The 13,039-nt window shown below is 47.6% G+C and overlaps 1 protein-coding gene across 1 annotated transcript; it reads right to left on the minus strand.

Moving 5' to 3' along the window:
* Nucleotides 1-4,628: 4,628 nt before the first annotated feature.
* On the minus strand, nucleotides 4,629-11,551 carry LOC121084494 (guanylin-like). Its single transcript, XM_040586008.1, has 3 exons — nucleotides 10,079-11,551; nucleotides 6,416-6,605; nucleotides 4,629-5,507 (listed from the first exon to the last, which is right to left on the minus strand). The coding sequence occupies exons 1-3, from the start codon at nucleotides 10,151-10,153 to the stop codon at nucleotides 5,440-5,442; spliced, it is 333 nt and encodes a 110-aa protein (XP_040441942.1). The 5' UTR covers nucleotides 10,154-11,551; the 3' UTR covers nucleotides 4,629-5,439.
* Nucleotides 11,552-13,039: the final 1,488 nt, after the last annotated feature.

The raw sequence follows: 13,039 nt of genomic DNA on the forward strand, positions 1-13,039 counted from the left end.
CATCTGGGTTTGGGAGAAGGGTAGGTCTGTCTGATATCCCTATGCTCCTTTTCTAGCCCCCCTCGCCGCCTTCAGAGGCTGCTCAGTGAAGGCAGGCAGCTCAGAAGATGATCCACATAAAAGTCCTCTTCCCAATTCACCGGTTCCCCATTTTTAGCTCCTAGATGTATTTGGACGGCGGGTCCTTTCAGCACTGAACATAGTTCCATAACTCCAAGCCTGGACGACTACCCAAAATGATGTGAAGCATTTACGATGCCGTGGAAAGGATATGGTGAACGTCAGCTTCACCTGTGAGGCTCAGTGTCAGAAGTGCTAACTGGAGCCAGAAACACTCCAGAAACTTCTCTCAGTTGAATGAAAGGCAGAAGCAATTGGAAAGAAAAGATACCGTGTGTCATGACAAGGTAAATCATTATTTTTATCTTCAGAAGAACATTTGTTTATCATTCATGCAGAAGAAAACTCAATGAATGAGACAAGACAATTTTTTGGTATCATAACTCAGTAGCTTTTATGACATTGTAAATAGGAGGCAGGAAAGGAAGGAAACACGCAGGCAGTAAATGATAGCAAGCGGCATTCTCGACTTCTCCCAGAGAATGATGTGTTATAAAGCTCCATCTAACTTGTTTCTTAGGAAAACATGGGACTTTATGAGAAAAAACGAACAACGTAGAGATGCTTCTGACTCCCCGTAGCAGGCAGGGCTGGCTTCAGGTCCCAGATCTCCCTTGCGAGCTCTTCAACAAATAAATAACTGGAGGATGAGCACAAGGTACCTTCTGAGAAGGAAACGGTCGGAAGGCACGTGGCATAATGGATGCTCGATACAGGAGCTGGTCAAGCAGGTGAAGACTGTTATTGAACCTTCTCAAGCTATCTGAGATGTTAGAACTGGTGATTAACAAGCTCTCCAGCTCACAACGTAGCATTGCGTGCCCTTGACTGTGAAGAGGTTCCAGTCATTTGAGGAGCAAAAGCAAAAGGCTGAGTGGATTTTCTTGAGATTTCTTGTAATCCAAGCCTGTCCCTCCACTGTGGCTCTGAGGCGTCACATTCTCCAGGTGCTGTTATTAAAATAAAAAGTGTAATTTGTGCATTAAAGTATTTCTTAATGTGACAAGAAGCAGCTGCATGATGCCATTTGTATGAGAAGTGGCTGCATGATGCCCTTGGCGAGGAACGGGCTTTTGAATCATTTTTTTTGCAATGCTGACCTTTTTTGTACGAAAAAATCAGGTACGCTTGAACTATGGAAGGGTGAGAAGAAGTTGAAGAGCTGTTTCTCCCCTGCAAGTGGGAGAGCGCTCAGCCTCCGGAATCTGTGAAAAGGTTGAAGAGCCTTTTAGATCAAGACAGTAGCATGGCCCTGAGGGCACCTGCAGGCTTTAACGGTGCTGACCGGTTTCATGGGGTCTCCATCCATGCCCATGGCTCCCTGCCTGATCTTTGTTTCCAGCACAGCCACACCTGTGGCCACAAAACCCATTCCAAGGGACCTCAGCCCACGATCTGATTTCCAAGGCTGACTTTGGACCTGTCTTTTCATTAGGGACCTGCCTGGCAGTCATGGAGCAGCTCCTGGTGACCATCGTTGGACCTGAACCTGACCTGCACGTTGACCTTCCAGGTTGACCTCAGCCCTGCCTCGTCACTCTCTATCTTTGTGGGACACTTGCATGGAAGTGCCCACTACAATATTTTCTGAAAGTCAAGAGCTATTAAATTAGGGGGGGAGAAAGTACTAAAACTCAAGGCTGAATTTGTGTCATAAACTTGCTTTGAAGGGGATCTGCTCAACTCAGTTATGGAAGGAAAAAAGCTGGACAGCATTTGAAAACAGTCCCGACTCTGGTCTTGAATTCATCTGACACTCCTTAACCAGGGACAGCTTCCCTTACTCATTACCTGAGTATTTTTTAATAATACTTACTGAGTATTTTTAATTCTTCTGTGTTCGTTCTGTTGTAGGTCTCACATTTCACATTGGTATGAGGTTATGGCAACGATCCTTGAAAGGGTGTGTAGGGCTTTGTTGTGGCTGTTGCTGTTACAAGTCTATTTATTTCTTTAGTATTGGGTGAGGATAACGGAACCAGTTCACAGCATCAGTCTCTACAACATGTGGTTCTACTTCTCATATAAATAGAACACAAGGGGGGTGGGGGTGGGTTTTTTTAAATCCCTTGCAGTGTCAGGGTCCTGGATCACAAAGCTCCTCAGACACTCATGCTCTAAAATTTACATTTCTGTCCCTTGATAATTGTAAATGAAAATGGAGAAGAACAAAGACAATTAGTGTGTAATTGCCTGACCTTTCCCAAGTGGCGTCCGTGTGTTTATGCTGCAGTTGCGTTACACCCTTACCTCGAAACATGGTTTTCCAAAGCAGAATTAATCATTTGTTTAGCATTTATGTGGACCAACAAAATTAGAATAAACTTAAATGAGAATAAACTTAAAAATGAGAATAAACTTAAAAATTAGAATAAATTTAAAATTAGAATAAACTTAAATAAAACGTTTGCTTAACGCTTGTTATTTTCCCAGGCTTCAGCCCAAGCAATCACGTTCAAAGCCCATGGACAGAGCTGCCAGCCTGGTCCCTGGGCTGCCTCTCTGCTTTCACCCAGGCACGGGTGCAAGGTCGCGCTCCTGGCCGGCCCCTCCTGCCGCTGAGGATGTTCCCGAGGGTCCGTCGGGCTCGGGATGAGCAGTGGAGCTGCCTGGGGAAGCGGAGTGTTTGCAGACACCCACGGGCTGGGCATCGGCAGGGCTGCGCACACATGCGTCAGCCAACAGCCCCCGTCTGCTTGCCCTTGAACACACCTTGAGGCGAGGCTGTGGGAGGAAAAACAGACCGAAAATAGGTTGTTTGTCTCAGGGTACCTGACATTCCCCTGAAGGTTACAATTTAGGATGGCGCTCCCCTCTCCCCTTGAAAGGTGCAATTAGGTGAGATAACCGAGCTGAGCCAGCAGCTCACTGCTGCTGAGGAAAAGGCTGTGATTAGCTGAAGAATTTGTCTTATCTCTGTCAATAAAGGCAATGAAAACTAGAGGATATTTCTTTGAAATCTGTTTTTCCTTCTCCCTCTCATTTAGTATGCCGGCCTTGGAGGTGATGCTGATGAGTCCAGAGGAATAGATCGCAGCTTTCCTGCACGGAGAAGCACTTTTAACATTTGCCATGGGGATTACTTCTTAAAACAAAAAAATCTCCTCCATTAAAGCAACACCCCCCCACCGGTTAATAGACAGACCCCCCCGGTGGCTAGTAGGTCTCTTAGCAGAGCCGCAGCAGGTCAGCTCGGGGCCGCTGCGCACCCACGGAGCCCGCAGGATGCTCCCCACAGACTGTGTGGTGCCACTGCCACTTGGCTGGTGGCCCAGCTGGTGGTGGCCCAGCCCGAGGAAGCCCCGTTCTGCTCTGAGCACGCCGTGCCCACTGTTCCAGTTCCCACCCGTGGGGAAACGCAGTCCTCAAAATGCAGTTTCTCTCATGGGTTTTCCACAGCCTGCTACGGACTGGAACGCTGCTCCCGCCTGCGGGCTCTTGGCTTGCTCGGTTTGCTGCTTTTCTACCCAGGGCCACAACCCTCCCACTGTAAAATCCCCAATTACTAGAAACCTCATCCAGCAAGTGCAAACCAGAGGTTTGATACCTTCTTTGAACCCTGTTTTTCTGTGCATCAGGATGATGCTCTACCCACATTGGTCTGCGGCACTCCTGCCGACAGCAGGGCTCTGCAGACCAAAGGGCAGGGAATTTGCAGAAGAACACACACGGGGGGCTCCAGGCCAGCCCCCTCATCGCACATGAACGCTGGCAGTGTATCAGCAGGGAGACTTTGGCTCTTGTCACGTTGCCACCGAGTTTTCTTTGCAAAATGCATAACCTGTCCTCTCCGTGTGAGCCCCTCCAAGCTGCTTGTGCTAAGGCTTGATAATGTCTCAAGTTAGCTTTAAGAGAAAATAATAAGCCGCATTTCTGTATGCAGAGAAAGAACTTTAGGGTTAAAATAAGCCCAGGTGGTGTTTTGAGTGAGGAAATCCCATTTCCCAGAGGTGCCGATTTCAAGGCAGCAGGAAGAGCCTTAGTGTGCGGCTCTCTTTGGCATTTGCTGCTGGATGCTTTTTGTCCTGGAGCAGTCAACACACTGGATGTGAGGAATTCTATTCTACACCCATATAACTTTTCTGTCAAATGAAACAGGAATTTATACACCTAATTTTGTTGTTGTTGTTTTTGGTTTTTAACATCAGTTCTGGATTTAGGCACCTAGATCCTGGGATAAGTGCTGAACTTTATAGCATTGATGGTCTTTTGAGAACTCAGTTGCTGAGTTGAGGGCCCCATATATACAAAATGGAGATAATAATTCAACAGTTAAAAGTAAAAGGAAATAATTTAAAAGCTATGATGTAGTCTTATACTACTATGATCTATATAAGGACCACAAATGGTTTTAAGTTCAGGACAATATTAACAAGATACCTTTTATTCCAGTGAAGACGCAGACGAGAAAGACCTTATACAGGAGAAAACCAAGTAGGCAAGCAGGCTATCGCAAAAGAACGCCCGCCCCAAACCCCAGCAAAAACATAAACCAATAACCCCCAAACTATTACTAGCTTTTATTTCATATATAGCATATAAACATGGGCAGATCCTTTCTTCACAATCTTGACACCAATAAATAAATACGTAAAGTAATGTTTTAATTTCAAAGTGATTCCAGCATTGTGGTTTGGACTTCCCTTTCTCCTAAACAAAGCTTAATGAACATTAATATCTGCCAACACAAAGGAGCTTCCATACAAGTACGTAGTAAGCATTCCTGTGCTCCTCTGTGTCCATTCCCTAAATTGGCAACAATCAGTACAAGTAACAGAATAAGAATTTTCTGGCTATGTTACTCGCTGCAGTCCTGTTACAAACACACGCATCTCACGTGCAGACCTGCAGGTAGAGAGGTAAGTTATCCAACACGCTGGAGAGCATGGGCTGGAAAAGCTGATAACCCAGTGGTGCTGGGCGGTTTATGTCGGGGAGGCCAAATTACAGGCAGATTTAATATTATAAAGGCTGCAGGAGGCTGCTCAGTTTCACCCATCACGTTCCAATCTAGATGTGATTGTGGAAAATTAAATTGTGCCCAGGATATTTTCGTTCCCGTGTGACACAACTCGGGCAGAACTGAAACCTGGCAGATGAGCTTTTAGAGGCTCCTGGTTGCCAGAACTGCACTGCTGGTGGCACCTGAGGTGGCTACTTCAGGGCTACCCCGGGATCTCTCCCTGAGCTAGCAGCTCCGGGCTGACTGCAGTGGAGATGGAGTCCAAATATCTATTTGGGAAAGTATGTGATTTTTGCAATATGAATGCACAAACTTCCTAGCTCAATGCTTTCTTCTTTGGATTGTTTAAACTTTATTCAAAAGCAACCTGCGCAGGCAGCATTGGCGCAGATTTCACACAAATCAGCATCTCGGACAGCCAGGTCTGTTAGAGAGAAAAAAAAAAAAAAAAAAGAGGGTTTCAATGAGATGGCAAGAGAATTTCTTGGAGAGCAAGGCCACACATGAAGGGATCTGGAGACCCCTTTCCATTACTGCTTTATGAGCTTTAATGTTCCTTGAAGTTATTACTGGTAGAAGTAAAACAGTCCTTGAAAAAAATGGGCTTAATGAATGAAATCAAACCTGAATTCATCGGGGAAGCAATGGGAACCGGGGAGGTAAGAGAACAGGACATCTTGTGGGAAGGGGGGTGGGGGGAATGTGGCTTGTAGGAGGATCACAACATTCATTAAACTGGTAGTATTTCTTCCTAAAGTATCCACTGTGTTGGACAGTAGATAAATGCGACATAATAAAATAAAAAAGAGACACTAGCAGCCAGTTCAAGAATCAGTATGTGTACGTTGAAGACAGACCACACCGAAGGCTGACTCACCTCATTTACATCTCACACACCTCTTCTAGGCTACCTGGAAAACCCCCTTTTTTCTACACTGATTAGAGGAAGCAATTAGACCTGCTCACAACTTGCAATTAGCTAGAACCCAGCGATACAACCCTGCTTTTTCTGTAAGCTGAAGATCATGGGGTTTCTCACTTGAAGTCACGTAAGCTAGCGTGCAACTACTAGGAGGAAGCGTTTTCACGGCTACAACAACCTGGTCTGTACAGGCTACAACTAAGCTGGGCACAGCAGGGATGCTCCTGCAGGGTGCTCACAGCTGGTGTAGTCCAGCCCTCGTAGGAGGGCTAGTAGAAAGGCAGCATGGACTCTCTCAGCTGCTTTAGAAGCCACAGAACAGTAATTACATTTCTTTGCCTGCTGCTATTGGGATGTTTAAGGTTGAAAAGTGCAATAAAAATGGCAACTATGCAACAGGAGCTACATACTCAGCCTCTCAAAAACCATGGATGCATCTTCTCTTTTGCACACAGGTTGGAACTCCTCAGGGAGATCTTTTTCATCACATGGAGAATAGCTAGTCTTTGAAACCACCATGCGAGGACTGGCGTGTCTGGTCTCATCCATCAGCTCCTTTAGCTTCTTCACAGACTCAAGGGAGAATTTCATGTCTCCATCCTATGTAGGAAAAACCAGAAAAAAAAAGTGTTAGGAAGCCAGTCCTTAGGCAAAGCCATTCCAACCATAAGCTCTCCTAAAAACTATACTATATGGAAAAGACAGTTTTTGAAACAAAGCCTAGATAAAAATCGGTGCTGACTGAAAGCAAAAGGAGCAGCTCTTCCAGGCAAAGACCTTCCAGACCAGCTGTGAGATCCAGCTGGCCCATCAGGGCTTCACTGTGTCCCAAGGGGCAGAGGCAGGATTAGTGCATTTCTCGCTCCCGTGACACAGCACCATAAAATCCGGAGTCAAAAGATACAGGCTGGGAATCTTCAGCCTAGAAAAGAGATGACTGGGGGGGTAAAAGGTAGCAGAGACTTACAAAATAACGAGTTGAACGGGGTAAATGGGAATTTATTTTGTTCACTCTTTCTTCTAACACAGCAGTGGAGAACTTCAAGCGCTGGCAGCTCTAACCACGCCAAAGGGGCTCTTCCCTCACCCCGCACGGTGCCGAGAGCTGAAATCCCTCACCCCAAGGCACTGGGATTAATTTCCGTTACATTAAAACTTGTCCACACAATCAGTGGAACACAGGTTATTAGCAGCATAAACATGACACTTCTGACTCAAAGCCGATACCAAAAGCTTCAGGAGGCTGCGATAGTATCCTGGGAAATATTACTCCACGTTTTCCGATTGCTAGACCCTGCGCATCAGTTCATGGTCATTCCCTCAGCTTCAAGTGAATCGCTGTGGAGGTTGTAAACTTAAATTGCAGGTGTTGCAACTGCTAAGCTAGGCACAGAAAGCCTGTGAACGTCTGCTGATAATCAGAGTTTGGCCCAGAAGAGAAATAAGCATTTTCAAATTGATCTTTAGCACGTGTTTTAACCTGGTTTAATGACCAACATCTTTAGCATGTGGTTTAACCTGGTTTAACGACCAACAGGTACTGAGAACACCCACTCCTTCAAAGAAATAAAGTGACTGATACAGCATGAGACCAAATATTGCCACTTGTTTCACAGTCTCATGATCCCAGTGTTAAACAGCGTGAGGTGGCGAGGGAGGGCAGTTTGCTTTGGTTCGTTGGGTGGTTTGTTGTTTTTGTTGTTGTTGTTGTTGTTTGTTTTCTGGGGGGTGTGTGTTTTTGTTTTTTACAGAATCGCAGAATTTTGGTGCTAAAGAATTAAAAAGACCCCAACCAGATAAACTCTGGACACGCATTTACTTAAAGTCAAAATCTTTTCTATGTGCAATCAGTATATGATTTTAGTCAGAGTAATTTATCAGTTATGATTGTCTATGACAAAGGAACTTTTCCTGTATAAATGCAGCTGTCAGTCACAGACCTCAAAAGCATAAAACAGACAACTAAAAAAGGATGGATTTCCACAGGTACAGTTTCAGAGAAATCAGAAAGTAGGAACAAACCCCAAAATGCATATGTCTTGGTGACAAAAAGCAACAAAGGAACGGCAAAAAAATTAAACACCCCCACCACCACCTCAGATAAGATGTATCACAGAGAGCTCAATCTGAGCAGCATCTCCCCTCGAGGTGAAAGTGCAGGCTGTGTTACTAAACTAAGAGATTTTTATCACAGAAATAGTGCAGGCCAGAACAATCCATCTCCATAGTTTTTCTGGTTTTACTCCACACCTAATAAACCACCTTCCTCCAATTTCCATCATATTCATTCAAGATCTGCGATGGCAAGTTCAAGACAGCAGTACTCAGTCTTCAAAAACACAATATGAAGTTCACATGAATTTCACTTCTGCTTCGCAAAACGTTTTGTTAAATGAATGACTTCTGAAATATTATGGGAGAGGGAAGGGATATCTTGGGAAGAATTTCAGAAAACAAGAACGTAACAAACTGAACCCAGGGTCTGAGGTGCAGCCTCACCACCGCCCAGTACAGGGAGACGGTCACTGCCCTGGTCCTGCTGGCCACACTGCTTCAGGTACAAGCCAGGGTGCTGCTGGCCTCCTTGGCCGCACCGCTGGCTCACTGAACAGCCAGCTCAGCCTCAAGTTGCACCAAGCGGGGTTTAGATTTTATATTAGGGAAAATGTCTTCACCAAACGGGTGGTGAAGCCCTGGCACAGGCTGCCCAGGGAGGTGGGTGGTGGAGTCACCATCCCTGGAGGTGTCTAAAAACCACATGGATGCGGCGCTCAGGGACATGGTTTGGAGGTGGGCTTGGCAGTGCTGGGGTAACGGGTGGACTTGGTGAGCTTAAAGGTCTTTTCCAACCTGAATGGTTCTGTGATTTTATAACCCAGTTGTGTGCACAGAGTCAGACCTTAGGGTTCTCAAGTAGTCCAAGCGAAGAGTGTAACACACAGGCAGAGTACATTGCACATATATTGGGGGGTGGGGTGGGGGAATACAGATGTAATGATTAATTTAATAACATTCAAACTATAAAGAGGAGCTAAAACTCCAGAGCTGTATTTTCTACACCCGACCTAGAAACAGCTATTCTCATATCGTTATTTTTTTATGCCTCCAAGTGGAAAACTGTGACTTTTTCCATTAAGTAGGAAGCTATCTATCTGTTCCCCTGGAGTCTCTAAGCATTAAAAAAATGCTTGGAAGAAAGGCATAGCTTAAACCTGCTATCTCTGGATATCTCTGACATCTACAGGAGAAAAAGTATATTTCAAAGCACAAAGATAGTACCTTATCCCTGGAAACCTACTGCACATATATAAAGAGAGTCAATAATTGTTTAAAAAATATTCGTTCTCTTGGTACTCTGAGGAAGTTTTTTTTTTGCATTGCAACCAAACTGAAATCTCCCAAACTGTTTCTAAGGATGACTACAGCCAGATCCAACACACTCCCAAGTACAGAGGCACTGAAGTACCTTCTTAACTGCTTCCATGTTGCATGTAGTACCTAAAAAATAGGTGCTGTTTTAGAAAATTTGATACAGCCTCCTCTAATAGCTTGTTTGCCTATTAGTATTTCAGTGGATCCAGCTAAGCATTTCTTTAGATTTTTTTTTTTTTTTAATATGTGATATGTGTGTGGGCTCCATCAAACAACCTTGGAGATCATTTTCATAAAGAACTTTCTGCCTAGAAGCAGGCGAGACAATTTCTCTTTTGTCACACCTGGTTTACATCATTCTATGAAGTTAGAGGTGTCCTCGGTTCTTGCAGCTTCACAGCGCATGGGGTTATGTGCAAGAGAAAACCCTGGAAACACAATGCCTCAGTCAGCAAGGGATTTCAGAGCAGTGATTGGGGTGGTGAAGTTAATTAAACTGCAGCAGCACATTAGCAATACCTGAAGCATTTTACAGAAAGAAAACTGAACCATAGGGAGATGAAGTTGGTTATCAAGCCAGAGCAAAGCAAAAGTTCAGGTCTGTTAGTTTAGTTCAAGATTCCTGTTGCAGCCACAACACTTCAGGTAGCAGTACTTTATCGAACTTGTAATTCCAATAAATTAAAAAGCAGAAAACTCACCTGAACGTAGACTGCCTGGGAGCCGTGTACCAGTAAAAGGACTGCAAGGACTGTAAAGCAAAGAAAGCCTTTCATAGCGGCTGCAAGGTATAGCCTTTCCTAACCCGAGTTATTTTAGTTTCTCTAGTTTGGGTCTTTGTCTCTGGTCTCTCTGACTTTCTTCTTCTTAGCACTCAGGCCGCCCAGCAGAGTTCTATGCTCCCAATGCAAAGCTGGAGCTTTATAAAGACTTCACATAGCATTTGCTTGGTAATCCATTAATCTAAACTCTTTATTGACACATAATAAACCCTCAGTGGCCTCTCAGTTATCTACTGGTTAGCAGAGTAGGGCGGTCACACCCATAGAGATCCTGGGGGATGTATGTCTCTCCTGCTTTAAGAAACTGGCCATGACACAGGCAGGCAAAACATTCGACCCTACAACAAACAGAGGAGAGAAACTGATCTAAGACAACAGCTGAAACTCGGTCTCCATATGGGATATGTAAGCAGGTTTCTGGCCAGTTGCTGCAGAGCTGTGAGAAAGAAAGATTTGGAAGGAGACAGAAAAGAATTGATCTCTTGCACTGACCACTGGCCAGTCAGTTCCCTCTTCTGGGGATTCCAGGTACTAAGAAGGAATCAGTAGATGAAGGCAGATAAACACAGGCTGCACCTGTATATAACCAGCTACAAAATGTCATTTTGCTCCTGCTTTTTGCAGCGCCTAGTTACAACACACACATTAAAAGCCACAGGATAAAGGCTGCCAAACTGTTTCTCTGTGACTTTCAGTCTTATCCAGAAACACGGCAAAGGCACACAGACGGACAAGCATCAACATGCCTTACTCAGCTCAGTTCTGTCCATCAGGCTCAGGTCCTTTAATTTGTAAATGATTTCTGGCATGTTGTGGCTTTGGAGTAACAACAGACATCATGCCGAACAACCTTCCTGATACCAGCAGAACAGAGGGCGGCAACAGTCAGCCACTAAGCAACTTTCTCCAGTCTCAGCAATATTTTATGCCGACAAAGGCTCTAGTTCTTACTGGATTCCAATCTATTGCTAAGATTACAGCCTGCCTCCACATCGAGCCCATCTCTCCATCTCCAGCCCATCTCAGGGTGGTAGAAAGGGCCCTGCACAGCCACAGCCCAGCCCATCTCCACGTCCCCAGCCCATCTCAGGGTGGTGGGAAGGCCCTTAGGAAAGACCTAAAATCAGCTGCCCTTGGTCCCGGCAGCCCTGGTGGGAGCTGAGCTGAGGCTGTGACGAAAAGCAGTGGCATCTCCCTCCCAGGGAATGGCCAAGTTGCCCTTTCATAAGATATTGCACATTCGAGAGATGGGAAGCGGAGGCCAGAGCAGCCCCCAAGGCTACACCTCTCCCGAGGGGGGAGGCACGCTAAGGCAGCGCACTGACCCCCACCAGCAAGGCAAGGCCTCCGACGGTGCACGGGCAGTCACCAGCTTGGTTTTACAAAGGAGGAAAAAAGGGAGACAGCACAGGTCCTCAGCCAGCCTGGTTTTCTTCATTTCTCCTTTTTTTTAATAAATAAAAGAAATAAATCCAGGCACCTGGTTTCTCCCCCCCTCTTTCACAGTGCACCCTGTGGCGTTACTCGAGTGTCAGGTCAGTCTGGCACCCTGAGCACTCCTCACAGACCTCGTCATCGCCTTCTGTCGCTCTGGGCTGCCGTGATTCCTTATCAATATATTTATAATCTATTAAACATTATTACAAGTTTATTAGATTTTGGATCTAAACGTGTTTGTTCCGAGTATCGACAGCACGCGCACTGCCGGCAGCCGCCAGCGCAGCGAACGGTACCACAGGCGGCGGCGGCCGGTACCGCAGGCGCCCGCCCGAAGCGCGGAGGACGCAGAGTCCTGCGCCCACCGGCACCTCCCGCCGCAGCGGGGCGGCCCCGCCGCTCCCCGCGGCCCCGAGCGCGGCCCCGAGCGCGGCCCCCCCCCCCGGCGTGCCAAAGCGCCCGCCCGCCCGGCGGAAGCCGCTCTCTATGGGCCGGCAGTCCTGCAGGCCGCGCCGCTCCGCCCTGCGGCCGCTCGCCGCTGCCCCCTGGCGGCCGGAGCGCGGCACTGCAGCCAGGCGTGCCCGCCCGAGGGAAGCGGGGCGCACCCCCAGGAGCCCCCCGCACCTCCCGGCCCTGCCGAGCGGGTGGCACAGCCGGGCCCCAAAAGTGCCTCCGGAGCCCCGGGGGGCGCTGGGCTCCCTCCCCGGCCTGTGGGCAGGGGCGGCTGCGGCCAGGCCTGAGGGTGGGGATGCAGCAGGGCAGCCTGCCCCTCTGAGCGAGGAAGGGGCCGCCCTCGTGGGCAACCGGTAGCCCACAGCGTGGTCCGGCCCCGCAGGGCACAGCGAGGGTACGTGCGGAGCCTATGTCACACCGGCTGCCAGGCACCCAGGGGCCAGCCCCGGCGGAGGGCAGCCGAGCCGCTGGCGGTCCGGGAGGGAGAGAAGGAAGCACCGAGCACTTGGCTACCTGCTCCGAGAGCCGGGCGAAGCGCCCCGGCACGTTCTCAGCTCTGCCGGAGGCGCTCGGCCGCAAGCTCAGCCCACCGGCCCGAGAGCAGAACGGCGAGCGGTGCCGTTCCCTCGGCTCACAGAGCCGGTAGCCCAGGCACCCACGGGCCGGCAGCGTCACTCCTACCTGGCACCTTCCCTGCCGGAGCAGGAGCCAGCCCTTCGCCTCTGCGGCCACCCGCCTCCATCAGAGCTGGTCCCTCGGCTCACAGAGCTGGTCGCCCGAGCTCTGCCGCGGCGGCTGCCTGGCTGACTTGTCTGCTCAAGTTGTATCTTAATAATTGGATTGCGCAAACAACTAGAATATAATACAAACGTGTAGTCAGGACATTTATACAATTATGAACTAATAATGCTAAAACCTTTGTCTTAACTAGCCTGCGAACAACCAAACTGTTTACACACAATTTTGTGTTAGTTAAGTGCAGGACATTAT

The sequence above is a fragment of the Falco naumanni genome, chromosome 3, assembly GCF_017639655.2.
Source record: "Falco naumanni isolate bFalNau1 chromosome 3, bFalNau1.pat, whole genome shotgun sequence".
In the NCBI taxonomy this organism is placed as follows: domain Eukaryota; kingdom Metazoa; phylum Chordata; class Aves; order Falconiformes; family Falconidae; genus Falco; species Falco naumanni.